Genomic DNA, 21,941 nt, shown 5'->3' on the forward strand with positions numbered 1-21,941 from the left:
CTATTAAAAACTTCACAAAGATTATTCAGAAGCATATCTGAAACTGCTCTGCCTGAAAACACCACAATATTTTCAAGATCAAACATATACTAATACAACAGGATCAAACATATACCAACACAAAAGGGTAAATTTGGAAGCTGAAGTATATACCTGTGAAGTGGCTTCTTGCCCAATGTTGTGGGGGAATCTGCTTCAACCAATTATAAGCTTCTACATCATATGAGCTGAATTGCTGCATCCTATGATTGAACTCTGGTACTGTTGTTGCTGTAGCACAATTCCACAAGTGTTCCTTGTACTCATTAGTTCTCCATATTTTTCTCATATTGTCATGTATATGCCTGAGACAAAACCTGTGCTCAGCACATGGGAACAACTGAGAAATGGCAGTCTGCAATCCCTGTAAAGGAATTAAAACATAGTTAATATAGTACATCCAAATATGTCAAATATAAACAACAAATTACAAACCTTTTGTCTGTCACTTATAAATGTGAAATTTGAGTTTGCATATAGGTCCAGATCATCTGCAATACACTCTAGAAACCAATTCCAACTGTCAGTGTTCTCAGTCTCAACAATGGCATAAGCCAGGGGGTATATTCCATTGTTGGAGTCTACCCCAACTGCAGTTAAAATTTGTCCTGGGAAAGGGCCCTTCATAAATGCCCCATCAAAATCTAGAAAATCCCTCAGGCAAGCTCTAAAGCCCTTCTTCATTCCACCCAAACACACGTACATCCTTTTAAACCTTCTTGAGGTAGCACTTAGGTTGGGTTCTGAATCAAACTCTAACTTCACAGTGGTTTCTGGATTAGTAGACTGCAACTCCAGGATGTAATCTCTAAGAACGTCATATTGCTTTTTGTAATCACCCTGGACAAGTTTTTTTGCAGTAGATTTGGCCCTGAATACCTTGTGAATAGAGTATCCAACTTGATAATCCTTTTGAAGTTGTTCTTGAAGAGCTCTGACTGGGATTGTTGGGTTGGATTCAATCTGGTCCATTATCTGCTTAGAGATAAACTTTGCTGTTGCAGATCTAACTTTTCTTGTCTGGAGGCATTTATGTTCGTGGTTGTAAGTTTTTATGAACCAGTTACTATTTACATCTGACCTAGAACCTTGTATCACCCAAGGACAAGGGGTAGGTTCACCCACATGACCATCATTAAAGGCTACAGTTCCTTTACAGATTGCCCTTAACCTCATTTTGTCGTTTTTCACAAAGAATATATTCCTTCTTGTTTCCAGTGCATGCAATTGTATATTTTCCTTTAACTCCTTCTTATTTTTATATTTTTGTCCTATCCTAAAAGTTACCTTGTGTATCTCACCTTGAGAGCACCTAGTCTCCTTCCCCAATTCCTTTATTACAACTCTTCTTTTCCTATCTATATCAGAACCCTCATCCAATGAATCCCATTGATCATTATCTATAACATCCAACTCTTCATTGACCTCATCACTGTCATTCTCTCTATGCTTTGGTAATCTTTTTTCAAGAAATTCTGCTTCAAGATCTATATTCATGTAAAAATCCCTCATATCTACTTGTACATCAGGGATTATGTTGTCTTCATCCACCCAGAAATCACTATCATCACTGTCCTCACTCTCATCACTTCTTTCATGATTGTCTTCACCAGTCTCTATGTTATCTTCATTTCCATCATCAACTGCAAAATCTCTCATCTCTACATTCTCATCATTCATTTCATTTCTGTCATGATTCTCTTCTTCAGTGACTTCCTTATTAACTGCATTTTCTTCACCTTCATTGAACTCATCATCTACATTCTGTTTATTAGACTGTAAAATCTGTTGGTACAACCCAATATCAAAGTCATTAGCTGCCTCATCAAATTCATTAAATCCTTGGTCAATATCATTACATGCCTCATGAAATTCATTAAAATCCTGGTTAATATTATTACATTCCTCATCAAATTCATTAAATCCGTGGTCAAATTCATTAACTGCATCATCCTTATTCCCACCAATTCTATCAACACTAACATCATCCATCACCAATTTCTTAATACATGATGACAATGGTTTGTCCTTGATAAATTCCCTTTTCTTATTATATTCAGGGGATATCGACAAGGCTAAAGCAGCTTCATTTGCTATCACAGGTGGTATGCATGTTTGTGGCATGCCACTGGGTTGGTTATTAGTTTGGGGGGTTTGATGTTCATCAGTCTCCTCTAATTGCTCAATAATAATTTTTCTTACAGGTTTAGGAGCCATAAAGTAAGTAAGCAAGTTAGTAATACCATGTTCGGTGTAAACCCTTATCAGTTTATGCTCCTTCACATACTGGGAAAGACTGAGGACATCATCATCATTTCCTAGGGCCCGTAACCCAAAATGCATGTCTCCCTTTGGCACTCGAAAATGATAGTAGATAACTGGAGGAACTGAGTATCCTAACCCTTTCATAATCGCATCCATCTCGTGAATAGAAAACTCTTCTATATCCACCATATCTACGTACGTCACAGTACCCTCAATGTAGTTGACATTTGGAAACTTTGTGAACTCACCTCCATGATGTAGCTTGATGGTAAACAATGTAGGGTGTCCATCTTCAACACAAGAGCAAACAAAAAAAAACTTTAGAAGGTATGATTTCTTGTAAGAAAATCAACAAAATGATCAAAAACAAAATTACGTACCATAAACCACCCTTGGATCGAATGACGTGCTTGACAACCTTAAGTGCCACATTGGTATATGCATTCACTACGAAACTCGCCTGATTGAAGCTATCAACCTTGATAATCAGTTAAGGGTTCTTGATCCTCAGTCAATGAGGAGGGAAATTGTATCGACTCACGGTTTTTAAGGACTATAAATGTGAATAAGGCTCGATATTATCCGTATGGCAACGCATACATACGAACTCTCCTTTATTAATATAAAATAAGGGGCGTAAATAGGGAATGACCAAAATACCCCTGATTTGACTAGTCAAACATAACTTAACAGAGGGAAATAGACGGAAGTTAACACATTGGACCAAATATGCAAGAAAATGAAAACTTTGGACTTGTGGTGCTAGCCAAAACTTTTTTGGACCAAAGTGGCAATTTTGTGTAAACCACAGGGACCTTTTGTGCAGTTTTGTCTTTTAAAAATATTTTTAGCAAATAATAATGAATTATATTATTTGTATTGAATTTGATATTTTTCTATTATTTAGAGCATCTTATGGGGTCAATATATAAAACAACTAAATCGAAGGACTTTAGAGCAAATAAGTAACAATCAATCCACGTATTCTTTTAGCCCCATTCAATCTCATAGCACACAGAACGCAAACCAAGAAGACGACGACTGATACTGCCGACGAAAACCTCCCACAAGACACCGAAAACCACCGTTCTGCACTCTTAACTACTCAGGCGATCCGATACCACTTCATCCCGTAAGATTTGAGCTAAATTTGTTCTTTTTAGTATTCATCGATACATAACTGACTGTTTCACATGGTGAATTAACCTATTTGTAGTTGTGTTATGTATCTCTGTATACAGAAGTATGCAATTTATTTCTTTATATTTGGTTAGGGTTGCAGATCAGAAGAAATTTGCTCAGTAGACTTTGCTAATTTTGAAATATTCTAGATTTCTGGATCCGTGGATTGGGGAAATTCACTTTGCACACTTTTAAGAAACGAAAATCTCAGTTGCTCATTGTGCCAATCGTGTTGTTTAATTTTAAGACTGTGATTAATTTTATGACAGCTTAGCAACTAGAAACTTTTAGGGTTTTATCCAAGTTTACAAATACACACAAATCCATCTGTTTGGTCACTTTTGAATAACATATAATATCGTTTTGATTTCTACAGAACAATCAAACAGCAGCCAATTTACTACTCCGAAGGAATTTGAATATCGGAGTCTCAATTTGATACATAAATGGATTCAGAATCTGCTAATCCATCGCCACCTGTGAAAGACTCAAATCCACAACCCACTGCAGCAGTGGAATCTAGAAACGATTCTGCACAAGATTCACCATCAAAGTTATCTGCTTCTGGGATAACTACATGGGCCAAAAGTCTGAAACTTCCACAACCATTAGGAGGCACACAAGATGAATCTTCTTCATCTGAAAACACTGGAAGATTTGCTCGTTTGACTAGTGGACTTGGGTTGCGATTATCCCCAAAAACTCCTCAACAAGATGATACTCATACTCCTAGTCCTGATGGAGCTCCAACTACACCTCAACCTGGCATTTTTGGAACAATCACCAAAGGTTTTGTAGACACATCCAAAAATGCAGTCAAAGCTGTCCAAGTCAAAGCTCGCCATGTTGTATCACAAAACAAAAGAAGATATCAGGTCTATTATCTATTCATCATTTCATCTTATCTTTATACAAGTTTTCTGTGATTCATCTTTCTATATGGGCTTCTGACATTACTTTATATTGGTTACAGGAAGGTGGATTTGATTTAGATATGACTTACATTACTGAGAATATTATTGCTATGGGATTTCCTGCTGGTGATATGAGCTCAGGCTTCTTTGGATATGTTGAGGTAAGTTCACAGAGTGCTTTTAACTTTTAACTTTTAAGTTTTATCATCAACTTAAATATCATTAGCACAAGTATTCAAGTAATGAAATAGTTTTGTTGATAATATTTGAAATTTTGTGTAGGGATTTTATCGTAACCACATGGAGGAAGTCATTAGGTTCTTTGAAACATATCACAAGGTAACAACTTTGTGTTTCTACATTTAGTTTCCAATTTTATTTATCCCTCTTTTTTATAATTTATGGATTTTAGGATAAGTACAAGGTGTACAATCTTTGCTCTGAGAGGCTATATGACGCATCACTATTTGAAGGGAAGGTTAGTCAACAAGTCAAAAAGTCAACAAGTCAAAAAGTCAACCTACTTGTACTTTTATGTTTTTGTTAATCAAATCATTTCATCATTTTCTTACATTAGTCCCATTTAATATATATTTTTTGCAGGTTGCTAGTTTTCCATTTGATGACCATAATTGCCCTCCAATTCAACTGATAATATCATTTTGCCATAGTGCATATGCATGGTTAAAAGAGGACATTGAAAATGTTGTGGTTGTCCATTGTAAGGCTGGAATGGCAAGAACAGGGTTAATGATTTCAAGTCTTCTTTTATATCTCAAGGTACCGATTCTTCAATTTTACCAAACTACCCCTCATACAAACCGTATATCAATTGTTATTACTTCTCCCTGCAGTTTTTCCCCACAGCTGAGGAGTCTATATTATATTACAACCAAAAAAGATGTGTTGATGGAAAAGGACTTGTTCTTCCAAGTCAAATAGTAAGTCAAATCTTTTTTCTTTTTTTATTATTTTTTTAAAAACATATATCTGATATGTCCGTTTTCGTCTTTTTTAACATAGAGGTATGTCAAATACTTTGAACGTGTTATGACATACTTCAATGGAGAAGATCAGCCGGGGCGCAGGTGCACACTAATATTATATATCTCTCTTTATTTTTTTATTTTTTATTTTTTAAATAGTTTAATTGAGTTTTATTATTATTGTGCAGGTGTATGCTTAGAGGATTTCGCCTTCATAGGTGTCCATATTGGATTAGGCCCTCCATTACTATCTCAGATCATAATGGTAACTACAATTTTTTTTTATTTTTAGATTTCATGATAATTGATAATGGAATGTAATGATCAATTCCATTCCATTTGTTTGTGATTCCATTCCATGATACGAAACATGTCTCTTTTTTGGTTGCAGGTGTTCTTTTTTCCACCAAGAAGCATCCAAGAACCAAGGATTTATCGGTATGTTTCTTTTAGTTCACTTAAAATAAAATGTATATGGTCTTTTTGACTAATATACCCTCATTGAACCAGCCTGAAGATTTTTGGTTTTCTGCTCCAAGAAAGGGTATAATGGTCTTTGCACTACCCGGAGAGCCCGGATTGACCGAGTTATCTGGAGATTTTAAAGTTACTTTCCATGATCGTCAAGGCGATTTCTACTGGTAAAAACATTAAATTCTCATATATACAATGACTATATTTTTGGGACTAAAATTGAAAAATCAACTATACTTGAGGGTCAAAAATGTAAATTACTCTTGCATGATATATATATTTTTCCATTTGTATATATGAAGCTGGCTGAACACAACGATGATTGAAAACAGAAAGATTCTAACCACAAACGACCTTGATGGATTTGATAAGGTAACTTTTTATTTTTATTTTTATAAAACTTTTTAATTTTTTTTACATTTTTGTTATATATTTAATGATTTTACTAAATTCCATTAAATTATCAACAGAGAAAATTACCATCTCCCGGGTTTCAAGTTGAAGTCGTGGTGGTGGACTACAACACCACCACCACCACCCAACCAAAACCCGAAACCGAAAGTACAACCAAACCAGCTGAGGGTACACCATCAGATCCACCACCAGCCGCCACCACCACCACCACCACAAAAGATGACGAGGTGTTTTCCGACACCGAGTCCGATCCGAAAGTTGCAAAATTGTCAAATGACACGAAGAATTTGTCGATAGGAAATGTGATTCCGACTCCGACTCCGGACAGGAAGCCGGAAAGTGATTCCGGTGTACCGGAAAAGATGACCGGAGAGGTGAGTGATTTCAAGGCAATGGCGGCTGATGCATCTGTGTTTACATTTGGTGATGATGATGAAGATTATGAAAGTGATTGAGAATTGAAAGAGACTTGTGGAAATGTGGTTTGGTTGTATATAAAATGGAATTTAAACGACTTTTAATGTTTTTTTTTTTTTTTATTTAATAACTTTTATTTCATTCATTCTGAAGTTTCGTTCTTACCAAGGTTACAAAACTCGATGAAAGTTATATGGGTGGGTTTGATTGATTGTAAGTTGATGTATTATTTTCTTGTATGAGAATAATTGTTGATGTTGTGGAATTTGGTTTAATTTTTTCATGGGCTTTTTGCTATAGAGGGGAGGTTGGATCAATGCTTCAATTTTGTATAATATAGGAAACTTTGAAACCCTAATCATAATAACAATATAGTTTTATGCATTCAAGATGACAACTTCCATGGATGTTGGTGCAAATCGACATACATTACAAGTGTCCTTGTAGACCCTACAATATTTTAACGTTTAGTGATGTCGATTTTGTGAATATGGACCACAATGACTTTCTTGGTTTTCTTGATGAATCAGTATAAGGTGCTATAGAGTATAGACCCAAAATCCAAAGTCTAGATTGTAAACTCTTATTTCATGTCAAAAGGGTGTAACAATCCGTAATCCGAAGACAAAGGGTTTAATAACCCATAATACAAAGTGAAAAGGGTTTAGTAACCCAAAATCCAAAGTGAAAGGGTAAATATACCCATAATCCAAAACCAAAAAAAGTTTAGTAACCCATAAATAAATTTCCAAGTTCCAACATATTCAAATATTCCAATAATGGTTAGCTAAAAAGTTAAATCAATCCCATATAAATCAACATTTCAAAGGGATTATTCAGTCGACAAGTAATAATGCAATAATAATGCATTATGTATCTATCCCAATCTCAAGTCAATCTCATAAAAGTCCAAGCTCACATACATAGATGGTTAGACGGGGCTCATGTATTAGTTTCAACCAAAACGATACACTTTCAAATCCTGTTCAATAATAGGACTCGTGTAATAAAGATAACACCGTAGATAGTTCCAATGTCCATTCAAATTTTACAAGGTGACTTGTGAAACATCACACAAGCGCCATACAAAAGGTAGTGAGCCTTGCTTGAGTATAATGAGTATAATGATGATTATCTAGAAATCTAATCACTCGAAATAAAACCAAATCCCGTATGAATATCATGAATCACTCTCAAGGTCTCACATCCTACGTGAATGTAATGTCGTTTGTAGTTGCATACTCTGTATATTTCTCATCTTGCTAGTAAGAGGAATGGTACAATGGTTGTGAAACATGCATAAACCGGATGAAATGGGATGTTACAAAACTCACTGAAAAGAAGACAAACTTGTCAATTTAGATGTAAGTTACTTGAAGACAAAGGAGTGGGGAATGATGATATGGAGTCAAACATGTATAAGATTTTTCAAGTAGGAGCAACATTGGATGCTTTAAGCACTTGTAACATGTCCAATGTCATTTCTACTAGCCCTATTGTGTGTATTTCTCATCTTGATGGTCGAAAGCAACATGTAATGATGAAACACATAGAAACTAGATTAATTGGAATGTTGAAAAGTTCACAAAAAAAGAGGGAAAAGTTGTTAATTTAGATGGAAGTTACCTAAAGACAAAAAGAGTGGGAAGTGATGAGGATGTAAATACAAATAGAGAGAATATTTTGCAAAAGGAGCATCATTTGAGGCTTTATGGACTTGTACCATGTGCAATGTCATTTGTGGCAACCATGACTTTGTATATTTCTCATCTTGTTAGTCGAAAGCATTCTACAATGGTTGTGACACAGATAAAAACTTGATCAAGTGGGATGTTTTCAAATTTACCAAAAGAGGAGGGCAAAGTTGCCAATTTAGATCATGGTGATGTAGAGGAAAAAAGGAAGAAGCTCTTGCATTGGAACAACATTAGCGCATCCATTATCCATTCAACTTTTCAAGAGTTTAATGGTGTGGTAATGGGAAATATAACTTTTCTTAAAACCCCACCATTTTAGGATGGAGAGTGTGGTGCCACAAAACCACACTTTTTTCTCGGCTATATCAGTGTCATGTCATTTTTATCATAAACATGTGGTTAAAAATGTGGTTTCTTTGACACATACCAGGTGTGGTGCCATACTTTTTTTAACAATATAATTTAAATAAAAACTTCAATTTTAATTAAAAAATAACATTTCATTACTTAAAAAACAAAAAACATAATATTTCATTACTTAAAAAAAATATAACATCGAATTAAAATAATCCTAAATACTTAAAAAATAAGAGTAAATTACTGAAATCGTCCCTATGGTTTGGCCAAAATTACATGTTTGGTCCTTAATTTTTTTTTTTTGCACTTTGTTGCATTTTTGGTCCCTATGGTTTGGTCAAAATTGCACGTTTGGTCCCTACCTTTATGTATGTAAGGGATGAAAAACGCAACAAAATCAAACCAGAGGAACGATCCGAATGCAAAAAAAAAAAAAAAGTTAGGGACCAAACGTGCAATTTGACCAAACCATAGGGACGATTTCAGTAATTTACTCAAAAAATAAAAATAACTAGAAATTTTAAACCTACAAGCATAAAAAAACACACAACAACCGATTAAAAATAATTAGAAATTTTAAACCTACTTAACATAACGTTTTTTAACATCGGTTTTCATCGCCAAAGCAATTTCAAGCTCCTCCCCGGTCATGTGCGATGTGTTCATCATTAATACTTTCATGTCACTATCCCTTTGTGTTCGAAACTCTCTTTCAGACGCAATTTGCAAAAAAATGTCCATTCTTTTTTTTAATACCCTTCATATCGTCCCCATTTCTTTCGAGTCATCCGAATATACCACTTTGCCTTTGTCTTTATGTTTAGCTTTGTCCCTTCCCCATTGGCAGGAAGGTGGTGTAACTTGAATGAGTTCATCATCGTTGAGGTCGAACCCGACATGAACATCTGATGTAGTATGGTTAGATTTAGATGTTCTTGAACGCTATAAATCGCTATCGATATGCTTGTCAGATGTTTTATTCATTTTCCATTTTTTGTTATCTTTTACGATATTCTAAAACTCAATAAACTTGAACGCCTTCTTATTTTGTTGATGATACACTTTTAGAGCTTTCTTCAAAATCACTTCATCATTTTCTCCGCATTTCCATGGACGTTTCATTTTATTATACAAATCATTAAACAACATGGCTTCTTTGTTTGTCTTCCCCTATTTGGAGTACACTTGGTGTTTTGAACTATACTCTGGAAGTTTGATTCCTTTGTGGAACCTTTTTGTAATTCGCCTAAAAATGGTCATGTTTTTGGTATTTTCTAGTTTGTGCATCTTCTGAAATATCGATCTATGATTGTGCCAACACTAACACTTTTTCGGGTTCCTATCCTTTGGTCGTCGTCTTATATTTTCCTTTACTTGGTGCTTGGGTGGGATAAGTTTCTCGAACGATTTCGGGTTCGCAATCGAAAATGGGTGCTTGAGATATTGAACAAATTTTGGCTGAGATAAAAAAAATCGAACGGATTAAAATCTATGTCGGGTACGGTTTGTGGTGGTGTTGGTCGTTGTGGGAATTGGTGCAGATAATACGGTAGCATACCACTATAGTGATAAAGCGGGGATGAATAAATTGGTTGATCGTAAGAAGATCTTGGGGTGTTTCTAGTGAGTGTTTTTTTGGTTGTCTGGGTTGCTGAAAGAAGACATGTTAAGAGTTTTTGAAAAAAAGATAGTGAAAGATAGAAGAATTGGATTGAAGTTTAGTAAATTAAGGGTTGTAAGGTTTTATTTATAAGTAAAAAAATTACAAAAAATAAATAAATTCAAATTAAAAAAAACGACCGTTTGATGGTGGAAAAAGAGAAAGCAAACGAGAGAAAGATGCAACCAAAACTAACCGCGTCCGGCGAAACTACAATGGAAACTGTAGGGTGGACGCAGTGTTCCCCTTGCCACAGTGACAAAGATGCGGTCAGACCGCACCCACACCCTTTGGTCTTACACTAGAATATCTCACGATGAGTTCAATGTACATTGAACTCCATCTTCTCTCTTCTATATTATATTCAATTATATTCTATTTAACCCTCATTGTGGATGACGTTAGATACTTTAAAAATTATTCTATTCATCATTTGGTCTTACATTAGAATATTATATTCAATCCTCGTTCATACCCAAGTTTCTAGGGTGGGTTTGGTTGTAAGTTGATTTATTTTCTTGTAAGATATTGAAAACTGTCGAAATAATTGTCGATGCAAGTAGATTTGATGTTATAAACTTCTTATGAATGCTCGTAATTTCTTGTGGAATTTGGTAGTTGTTGACTTGATGTTGGACTATGATTAATTATGTTTTAGTTGATTTTGTGCTCTTGGAAATGATCGGGAAGTTTGGGCGTGAATGTGTTTAAACGTGTTTTATAATATAAACGTTATGTCATTAACAAGGTATAAATCATCATGAAATATATATAATAAAAAAGAAAAAAAACTAGAAAAAAAAAACGGTCGTTTAATCGGTCAAAGATACGAATATCTGTCAAATTAATCTCTAACCTTCATACTCGTTTTTGACAAGGCAGAGAATTTAGCGAGTCGTGCGTGTTCCTACGAAGGATCAAGCTAGGGTTTATCGAATCCTCGCACAATTTCAACTAAATCATCAATTTCCGGGAATTATCTGATACGCGTTCAATTACTCCAAGAGGTAGAACAATTACGCAGAGATTGGAATGCTATAAAAGAACAATTCAATCATCATTGTTTTTCAATATAATTTCCCATGTATAATAATCAACCTTCGATTCCGTCGGCAAGTTATCATCATCATCAACCGATGGCGAATCACCGCATCCATGGCAATGTCCTTGAAGTCAATGGTACGTGCAAAATTTCGTTTCATTCGTTTTTAAGTTGATTGAGTAATTGCATGTTGCGGGAAAAAGGTTAATCAGCACATTCGTTAATCATCTGTGTATTTACACAAATTATTTACGTTTAGTTCTTGTCTAATTTCGATTTCTCATGGATGTTCAGTGATTTGCTGCTATAAATTGAAGGACACGGAATGGATTTCAAGGCAAGATCCTTACGTTTGTGTTGAATACGGGAATAACAGATCTCGAACACGTACAAACACAGGTCCGATCTCATCCTCAATCTCGTGAATTGTACATGCATTTGCTAATTGATCTGTCCTCAAAGATGTCACAATTGATTCAAGTTTTAGTTTTGAAATAATTTGGGGATTAATTGTGTAACAGATGGAGGAAAGAACCCTACATTCCAAGAGAAATTCGTGTATGGCATGATTGAAGGATTACGAGAGTTGAATATTATGGTTTGGAATAGCAACATCCTCTCACATGATGACTTTATTGGAAGCGGAAAGTAAGTAATCCTTTAATCCTTTTCATCTTCTTTCTGTGTTCTTTCTTCAATTCAATATGATCAGTTTTATGGATGAATTCTTCATTGTTGTGGTGTTCAGGGTACAATTAGCTAAAGTTATTTCTCACGGATTTGATGATAGCTCTTGGCCATTACAATCTAAAACTGGAAGGTTTGTGTTATAATTAATGCATATGATTATCAGAAGTTGAATAAGATTTTGATAACATAAAAAAATTGCTAATTTGAAACTCATTTTATGTAGATATGCTGGTGAGGTACGATTGATAATGCATTATAACAATGTCAATGTAAGTCCAATTTTCATGCTTTATCTTACTATTATTTATTTATTTATTTTGCATTTAACTGTATTTTATTTTATATGCAGAACCATGCAAACAGTTATGCCACGTCAGCTCCACCATATGGTGCATCGGGTCCACCACATGTCCCTATGTACTCCCCACCACCACCACCACCACCACCACCACATTCTTCCATGTCTTATCCACCACCATATCTACCCGCCGGAGCTTATCCTGCACCACCTGCCGCCTATTCATTTCCACCTAATTCCGGTGGTTATCCACCACCATCCCCATACCCATACCCGCCAGATCCTTATTCTGCTCGGCCATATGGCTATCCAGGAGGGTATCCACCACCGTATTGAGGTGACAGCTGGCAGTTGATCCCCTGTATCATATATTATTATGGGATATCATGTACAGTTAATAGCTCTATTCATCATATTAATATATTTATTTTTTGAAATATTTTACTTTTAAGTTTTAATTTAATTTATCATATTTTGATTGATTCATATATTGGTAAAGGTTAAACATAATAACTAAACGTAAGTATGCCAACACACACACACACACACACGCTCAACCACTTGGGCTGAGTGGCATCGTTGAATGTCAACACCAGATACTATTGAGCTACAAACCCTTTAGTGGGGATGTTTGGTTAACGAATTCATTAACTTGATAGAATTAGATGCCATTATATTATAACGTACCTTGGGAAAGTATGCCATTTCTTAGTTTTCATATCCGATTTTCTACACGCTTAAGGTACTAGATGGCGTAATGACACCATCTTTTGCATTGAAAGCTAATTCCTTATACTTTTTGTCCAAAAAAGCTTATTAGACGTCTTATTCTTTTTCTGACTTTAGTTGTATGTTTATAGAAAGATGGTGGCTACAAAGCCCGTGAAGCACATGTATAAATACTATTTTAACGACGAGGACAATGGAAGTAGTACTACTAGAAATTATTACCAAATTTTCATTATGACTCATACATGACAACAACTTCCTTAAAAACCATGTCCATGTATCCCCAGACTCCGTCTTACCCACTCCAAAGGCTAAAGGGAGGAGTTGGTTATTTCCTTCCATAGCAACCACGACAAACATGTTTTTGCATGACTTTTTGTTGGTGATTCTAGTTTCACTCGACATTTTGTATAAATGGAACTAATATGTGAGCTAAGAGGTTTATAATTTGTACTCTACATTATATGTTCAGAGTGTGCAGAGTACACACATATATAAGATTGAATTATAATCCACTACGAAAAAAGCCGGGAGTCAAGGGGACTGCTCCCCCTTGCAAGGTCCTAGGGGCACCACCTCTAGCGAGGTCTAAGGAGCAAAGCCCATGGTGGTGGAAAATCTGAATTCTAATGGGTGAATATGGTAAAATTGGAAAATCTCGTCAGTTTTGGAAACTATCGATCATGCCATTATTTTTGGGTTTACTTGACTAATTCAAAAGATGGCAACCCTAGAAAATGCAACCCAAATTGTCATGTATAAGTACGACTGTTCTCTTTGAGCTGTCATAACCCTTTTCTCGTTTCTTGTTTTCTGACGAACTCAAAATTCTTCTGGAAATTTGGCTTACATTTCTGAGCCTAGATTCCTAAGTGTCATTTTGGTTTATCCTAGACTGGATTTCTTGTAACTCGGACATAAGCTAGAAATATCAATTTGGAAAGCAAGTTTACATGATCCACTAGGAATCCAGATTTCCACCATAAACCCTCGATACCCTAAAGCTTTGTTGTTTTATATTGAAACATTCTTCAATGCATTTTAACCCCACCACCCGCTCCAATTTTCTTTTCTATGTAAACAATTGACGAAATGAGATGTGTGAGGTAGGTTTGTACAACAGTGTTAGTCTAGGCTTGATAGTAGGTTTTGGGTTAGGCAACGAGGGATGCATACACCAAAAAATCATTTATATGTCCATAACTTTTACCCCTTTCATTCTTCACATCAAGTTCATTCACTAAGATGTCTTCATTCTTTGATCCACCAACAATATTCTCCTTGTCTTGTCTGATATACCTTTAAAATATTCATGATTCTTACTTAATCGAGATCGAGATAAAGATAGTCTAGCATCATTGGCTAAAAGGATAGCATCTCCATCGGCAATCCCATATGCAATAATATCATATGTATGTTCCTTATTGATAACATTCTTACACATATGTTGGTTAACATACTTAAAAGGACCAATGACCGATATAGGAAACCATCATAGTTGGAATTAGATTGCTTTTAGGTGCCCATCCTCTTCCACCATATTTTAACCAACATATGTGTAAGAATGTTATCAATAAGGAACATACATATGACATACCCAAATGAAAATTCAACTTGCAATGGATAGACATAAGGAATTATATAAATAGTTGTTTAACCCGTCATGATCATTTATATAGACAACAATGTCGATTGCCGAATATTGGTAAGATAACTTGATTTGATTATACACCACGTGAATTTTCTAGCCACCAAATTAATCAACCCAAGTATATGTTATACCCAAATGAAAATTCAACTTGCAATTATTGTTAACATTCAATGACATATACCCCTAAACGCTATTAACATTCCCCCACATCCCTCTGCTACATAAATGTACTACAATACTATTTCTTTGTGAATTCATGATCGATTCAAAGAAATATGAAGATAAAGATGATAGAATTGATTAAGGGGATGAAGATGCAATTTTTATCTATTTATTAGGAAGATATTTGATAATCAAAACAATCACATCATGAAATTAATTAATGTAAATCGCAAACCATTGGCGGAGAGCAAGAATATATGAAATTAAAAATGATAGTTTTCATGAAAAATGCCAATAAGCTAATAAATCATTTTAAAAAGCACCCACTTAGTCAATGAAAAATGCCTCTGGTTTTCATTTTGTTGCTTATATTCAAACATCATGGATATGAAATTACTATTTTGACCTGTCCTTTATGTGATATTTAAAACTAAACATCAGAGACCAATTGATACTCGGTTGAAATCACAGCAGTTAAACTACTAATACCCCCTTGGATCTTTTAACAGAAAACATCATATTCCAAATTCCAAATAAAGAGAAAAAAGCAAGGGCAATTTAGTCATTTTAAACAGAATGGACAGAAGTCATATCCTAATCCTATCCTCCTCGCATATGAGCACCCAATTCACCAAACTGGTCATCAGCTTCAACCGTATCTTCAGACAAACGAACCGCATCAAGCTTCTGCTTCAGAACTTCAATGGCATTCAACACCAATTGAGATGCTTTGACTGCACCCGTTGACTCCACTGTAAATATAAAACTATCTTCTTTTGCATAAATCTCAACAAGCCCTGGTTTCCCCATGGCTTCCACTTTCTTCAACACCTCATCATCATACGTGTATGCTTCAGGATCCACCACCTCCACCTTCATTAATCAATCACAATAAAATGTAACAAGTTTGTGTTTTGATATAATAAAGAATTAAAGATTAAGAAACCTGTTGTGTGTGGGGATTTATGCCAAAGACTTTTGTGGGGCTGCTTTCAACAACACTTGTTTTTTCCTCAAGTGATAAAGTTTCCATCATTTCTTCATTGATGTGGATTTCAGGCTCATACATGAAAGTTACAGTTGCAGCAGGTGACCATTTTGCATGATCTTTTCCAATTCCCTTTCTAGCTATTGCCCTTAGCCTCAGTTCTTGCCCTTTTCTAAGTTTTACAATTGTGATCCCCCTAAAATACACAGAGAATTGCAGTCACTGCTACCATTTCATCTTATTGATGTAATATATGGGACTTAGGGTTAACTTATCTTGGTGAAATCAGATCTAGGCTAAAATGTAATCCGTTGACAGTAATCAAGTTCGTAATTTCAATATAAAAACCCTAACTATTCCTAATTGAAGCTGAATAAATGGAAATGAAGTTTTGAACAGAAGAAATTCCATGTAAAATATAGATGAATAGAGAGAAAAAGACCTCTGATCTTCAGGATTTTCGAAGCCAGAGCTGGTATCGGAGAAATCAACAGGCACAACGGTATGGTCAGAGCTGTAAAGATCTTTACTCGTAACATCTAGGGTTTGATCATTTATACACTTAGCTCTCAGATGAAACTCAACAGAACAGAACTCGCATTGGCCATCACCGTCACAGGCATCGCAGTCGCGGGAGAAGCGCATGCTCATGGCACGCTCGCTTGTTAGCGGGATAAGGCCAAGACGATGTGCGATGAACTCGTCATTGAGAACAGAAGAGTTGACTTCGATTTCAACAAGATCGATGGCGATGGTCGGAACCTCGGCAATCATGACACGGCGGAGTGCATTGGCCACGCTGGCGTCGGTTTCCCGGAGCTCAAATTTGGCGTAGTCATCTTTCAGTTCACGGATTTTCACCTTGGGGAATCTCTGGTATGAAGCTCCTTCCATTTTCGTTAACTCTTTTGTTTCTCTCTCTAGGGTTTGAAAACCCTGGTTCTCTGTAAAACCCTCTTCCCGTTGCCTATAGAACCAGTGTCATATGCGTCAAATTATAATTTGGCCCTTTATAAATTTGAGATAAAAGCTAGTCCATATAGTATAGTATGCATTTTTACTTGAAAATGGTCAAAACTATAAAACTTTTGGATTGGTGGTCACCAATCCAAAAATGAGAAATCACTAGGGGTGTCAAATATATACCATGGAAAACCAACCAACATGTGTATCAACCGAACTAATTATGTTGGTAGCCAATATGTTTGGTAGCCAACATGTTTGGCTGGTAGTACCGTACCAATTAATTAATAATGGTACGGTAATGATACAAGGTTTTAAATGCCACGGTATTACCGTACCAACCAAGTTATTTTTCATATATATAAAGTATTGTATATTTTAACTTTAAATGTATTTGACAGTTAAGAGTTCAAGTGCTTTGATATTAGCATTTACCGTCTAGTAGCTTTTAAAGTTTAAACTCATATTAACATATCCCATTTACTCTATTGTTTGGTTTAAACTCATGGTACAAAATTATAAAATCTTTTTTGTATCGAATTCCCAATCCAACCATTCAGAAAACTCTTATTTACAAAACCTACATGTATCTTTTAAGTGCACAATAACACATAAATCTTAATTCCTAAAACACCCTTACATGTTGGTATATACCATTACCAACATGTACTAACCGAACTTACTGGTAGCCAATTAAGTTGGTACCAACTATACTTGGTACAGTAGTGGTAACTAAAATTACATACCAATTATAACTGGTACAGTACATGGTTTGGGAAAAAAATACACGGTACCGTACCAATTCCACCCCTAGAAATCACTATGGAAAATCAATACGTGTTCATACCATTTGTATTTGATATGTTTGATTTTTTTGTGCCGGATGCGATAGAACTTCTGTAACATCCTGATTTCCCAGGTATATTATTTTATTTAATTATTTTGGAGTTTGTGAAGGAACTCGGCGAGTTGGAGCCAAGACTCGCCGAGTAGGGTCGCGGATGTTCATCTGGGTTCACGTCCGGACTCGGCGAGTCCACGCTTTTTAATGAAACCCTAATCCCCCGGGTTTGGAGCCTATTTAAGGGCACTTATAGCCTCCCATTGCGGCTACCAGTCCCTTGAGAGAACCCTAAGTGAGCCAAATCGTTGTGAGAGAGAAGAAGTCACTTTTTGATCCTTGTACTTTTGGTTTAGCAAGAAGAAGGTGACAAAAGAAAAGAGGAGGTGCGATTCAAGCAGTTCTAGAGTTCAGAGACTTTATTTTGAGGTAATAGTTCGAACCTCCTTCAGTTTTGGTGTTGATCATTAGAGTTAGGGTTTTCTAACCCCTTTGGAGAGTGATTATGTGGAACAAATGGTCCCTCTTCGAGTTTGTGCCTTGGATCTGGACTCAGAGAGGTCCAGAGACCTTAACCCTTGGAGCTTTATGGATCAGTTTGGGGTTATTGGACTTAGGTTTCCATTTTTGGGACTAAATCTCCTTTTGATGCCTTGTTGTGGTTATACAAGCATCAAGTTTCGAACTTTACGTGTCATTCATGCTTGGGGAGGCCAGATCTATGGTTTGGGGAAACAGATCTAACCTCAGGAGGTCAGTAGAGTTTGTGCATGGCATGAACTCGCCGGGTTGTTCTTGAGACTCGGCGAATAGGGTTAGGGTTTCACGCAATTTGCTCAGTGAGTAGACTTGCCGAGTTGGGGGATGACTTAGTGAGTCAGGAGGGGGTTAGAGGACTGGAGTTCAAGGCGGTACTTGCCGAGTTGTTCTTGAGACTCGGCGAGTTGAGTCGGGGTGGCCCCGCGATTCATGACTGGTATGACTCGTCGAGCATAAGAGGGACTCGGCGTGTAAAGCAGGACAAAGAGTTAGAGGACATGTGTGAACTCGCCGAGTCACCAGGGTGCACTCGGCGAGTAGGTTCAAAGTGTGACTGTTGACTTTTGTTGACTTTTAGGGTTTGGTCATCAATGTAGTCCTTGTGACAAGAGGGGGTAAAATAGTCTTTTACCCTTCTGAGGGTGCCAATGGTAGGTTGAGTCTAGTCTCGAGAGTTATATTTATAAGAGTATTTATTTATGTGAATAGGCGGAGGCTAGGCAATATTTTCCATCGAGTCAGAGATTTACCGAGACGCCTGAGGTGAGTCTTCTCACTATACTTTACCTAGTGTTGTAACAGAGTTATGTGACAGAGTACTATAGAGTTATATGCCAGTGTATTTGCATGTTATTTATGTGTTGTGATTTATTGTGATATGTGATATGCATGATTCAGAGTTACAGAGTTAGGACTTTCGGGTCCATAGAGTTAGGGCCAGAGGGCCCACAGAGAGTTGGGGCTGGAGGGCCCCACTGAGACACACTGACCAGAGGGTCGACAGAGTTACAACCTCGAGTGGCTATTATGTGTTAGAGTGGTATTTTGGGGAACTCACTAAGCTTATGCTTACAGTGTTACGTGTTATGTGTTTCAGGTACCAGCGATGACCGCTGGAAGGCGCCGGCTTGATTCGTACACACACATGGGATTTTATGTATTTTGATCTTGGGAGATATTTTGTGAAACAAAGACATGATACTATGACATTTTATGAATGAATAAGTTTGTAAAAATGTGTTTGAAAATTCGAAAAATTGTTTTAATTTTTATGGTGTTACAAGTTGGTATCAGAGCCTTGGTTTGAGGGATTCGGGTGCACCTTCGGGCGTATCTGAACTCAAACTGAGGATTTGAGGAAATTTTGATAATAAAATATGTTTTCAAAAGAAGAACTTACGAGACAGACAGAGCAAAGTCGTGTGTACGAACAGCCAGCGCCCGAACGGTGATTTCCCAAAATACCATTACGATAAGTGTTATAAGATATGATGTGATATGTTATATGATGAGCTATGCTATGCATGATAGAGTAGACTAGGTATTCTTATTAGGACTAGAGTGGCCTGATATGTGATGCCTGAGTCTAGGAGTCTTGCTGCTAGGAATACTTCAGAGTGTTTAGGTAGCAGCGAGGACGTTATGAGAGATCTGCTAGCGAGTATCATATGATTAGAGAGAGAGTAGAGTACTTGTGATTTGGGAATCTGGGAGGAGGACTTGGGGTGGATGCTGATGCGGTGTGGACAGTAGTATTGGGCCCGTACTACTGAAGACACCGGGTTAGTGCACAGTCCAAGTAAGAATCCTTGGAGTACCAAGGGACAAGTAGGGTGGAGTATTCGAGTGTGAGCATACTCGAGCGAGTCCCTGATATTTATTCTTGTGTTGTATTTCAGAGAGAGGGAGATCATGGTTGGGACGCGCCACACAACAGGGACCAGCGGTACGAGTGATGAGGAGATCCATAGGATCATCCAGGAGGAGGTGGCTGCGGCCATCAGGGCAGAGATACCAGAGATGTTCGGGTCTATCAAGACCACGCTGATAGAGACATTTGATGAGAAGTACACTTGTCTTTCTGAGGCTGCTGTTGCTGCGGCCACTGCAGCTATAGCTGCGACTAGGCCGCAGGGTGGTGATGCGTTGCTGTTCCGAGAGTTCAGCAACACAAAACCACCAGAGTTTGACGGGACCTAGGATCCGATTGCGGCAATGAGGTGGATTTCAGACATAGAGGGGTGTTTCTTTACTTGCTCATCTCCAGAGCATTTGAGAGTTCGGTTCGCGCTGAACCAGCTTCGCTTGGGAGCGAAGGATTGGTGGAAGTTTGTGACTGCTCACTATACGCCTGCTGAGCTTGCTGTAGTGACATGGGAGAGGTTCACTGCTATGTTCCGAGATGAGTACGTTCCCCAGGTGGAGAGGAGCGTTTGGCCCAGGAGTTTCTGACCCTCAAGCAGGGTACTGAGTCTGTTACGGTGATTACGAGGATGTTTCATGAGCGGACAATGTTCTACCCAGAGCACGTGTCCTCCGAGCAGGCACGTATGAGCCAATATCTGAGCATTTTGAGGAGGGATATATGAGAGTTCGTGGCGAACTCGACGTACCGGACATTTGCCGAGCTTCAGGCAAATGCCCGGAATAGGGAGATAGAGTTGGAGACCCAGGCTAGGGAGGAGGCTGAGTCTCAGGAGAGGGATCAGCAACCGGTACAGTCTCAGCCGGTAGCCAAGCGGACCAAGCCCTCTGATTCAAGATTAGGGAACCAGAGGGGCCGCACATGTGGCAAGTGCGGCAATATCCACGATGGGGTGTGCAGAGCAGGGTCTTGCTACAAATGTGGCAAGGAGGGGCATATAGCCAAGGATTGCCCCAAGGGGTTTGCAGTATGTTTTCACTGCAACCAGACCGGACACCGGAAGGCAGAGTGTCCATAGCTGCGGGGATCAGCACAGGGAGCATCTCAGGGATCTGCCTCTGCTGCCATCAGAGCTACTGAGAGCCGACCAGTGAAGGCCGAGGCACCGAAGGCACGAGGGAGAGCCTTTCAGTTGACCGCGGAGGAGGTCCGCGCAGCGCCCGATGTCGTGGCTGGTATGTATTCTTTCGTGTATTTATTTTAATGTTGAGATATTGTGCTTATATTATGTTATGCGTAGGTACTTTTCTTGTGAGTTCTGTACCTGCCTTGGTGTTATTTGACTCGGGTGCGAGTCGGTCTTTTGTATCTTTAGCTTTTAGTCAGCACATCAGTGTTAGTCGTGAGGCGTTGAGTTAACCTCTGAGAGTTTCCATAGCTGACGAGAGGGCGATATATGCCACAGAGGTGATCCGAGGGTGTGTACTCGAGATTTTCGGTGTTGGGTTCCCGATTGATTTAGTTCCTATTGCGATGGGAGATGTTTGTGTCATCGTGGGCATGGACTGGTTGAGCAGATTCGGAGCGGTTATCGACTGCGAGCGACAGCTGGTGACCATACGAGACCCTAGTGGGGGAGTTCTTACGGTGTATGGCGAGGGTACACGTTCTGGGTCAGCATTTTGTTCGGCCGCTAGGCAAGGCAGTGTCTACAACAGGGCTATAGGGGTTTTGTTGCGTATATGATGGATACGCGGGTTGATTCAGA

General features: G+C 37.7%; 3 protein-coding genes across 3 annotated transcripts; 2 read left to right on the plus strand and 1 right to left on the minus strand.

Moving 5' to 3' along the window:
* The first annotated feature begins 3,277 nt into the window (after positions 1-3,277).
* Positions 3,278-6,974, plus strand: LOC111903174 (phosphatidylinositol 3,4,5-trisphosphate 3-phosphatase and protein-tyrosine-phosphatase PTEN2A). Its single transcript, XM_023898963.3, has 13 exons — positions 3,278-3,436; positions 3,863-4,361; positions 4,460-4,561; positions 4,683-4,739; positions 4,813-4,878; positions 5,004-5,180; positions 5,255-5,341; positions 5,424-5,488; positions 5,575-5,651; positions 5,778-5,824; positions 5,897-6,027; positions 6,163-6,232; positions 6,331-6,974. The coding sequence occupies exons 2-13, from the start codon at positions 3,933-3,935 to the stop codon at positions 6,727-6,729; spliced, it is 1,707 nt and encodes a 568-aa protein (XP_023754731.1). The 5' UTR covers positions 3,278-3,436; positions 3,863-3,932; the 3' UTR covers positions 6,730-6,974.
* A 4,357-nt stretch (positions 6,975-11,331) lies between these two features.
* On the plus strand, positions 11,332-12,868 carry LOC111903208 (protein SRC2). Its single transcript, XM_023898988.3, has 6 exons — positions 11,332-11,584; positions 11,742-11,846; positions 11,969-12,095; positions 12,196-12,267; positions 12,361-12,406; positions 12,487-12,868. Exons 1-6 carry the CDS (start codon positions 11,488-11,490, stop codon positions 12,769-12,771), a joined length of 732 nt encoding a protein of 243 aa, XP_023754756.1. The 5' UTR covers positions 11,332-11,487; the 3' UTR covers positions 12,772-12,868.
* Positions 12,869-15,451: 2,583 nt separating this feature from the next.
* Positions 15,452-16,955, minus strand: LOC111903175 (DNA-directed RNA polymerases II, IV and V subunit 3). The gene is made up of 3 exons (XM_023898964.3): positions 16,408-16,955; positions 15,924-16,161; positions 15,452-15,850 (listed from the first exon to the last, which is right to left on the minus strand). Exons 1-3 carry the CDS (start codon positions 16,857-16,859, stop codon positions 15,578-15,580), a joined length of 963 nt encoding a protein of 320 aa, XP_023754732.1. The 5' UTR covers positions 16,860-16,955; the 3' UTR covers positions 15,452-15,577.
* Positions 16,956-21,941: the final 4,986 nt, after the last annotated feature.

This window comes from Lactuca sativa, chromosome 9, assembly GCF_002870075.4.
Source record: "Lactuca sativa cultivar Salinas chromosome 9, Lsat_Salinas_v11, whole genome shotgun sequence".
Lineage (NCBI taxonomy): Eukaryota > Viridiplantae > Streptophyta > Magnoliopsida > Asterales > Asteraceae > Lactuca > Lactuca sativa.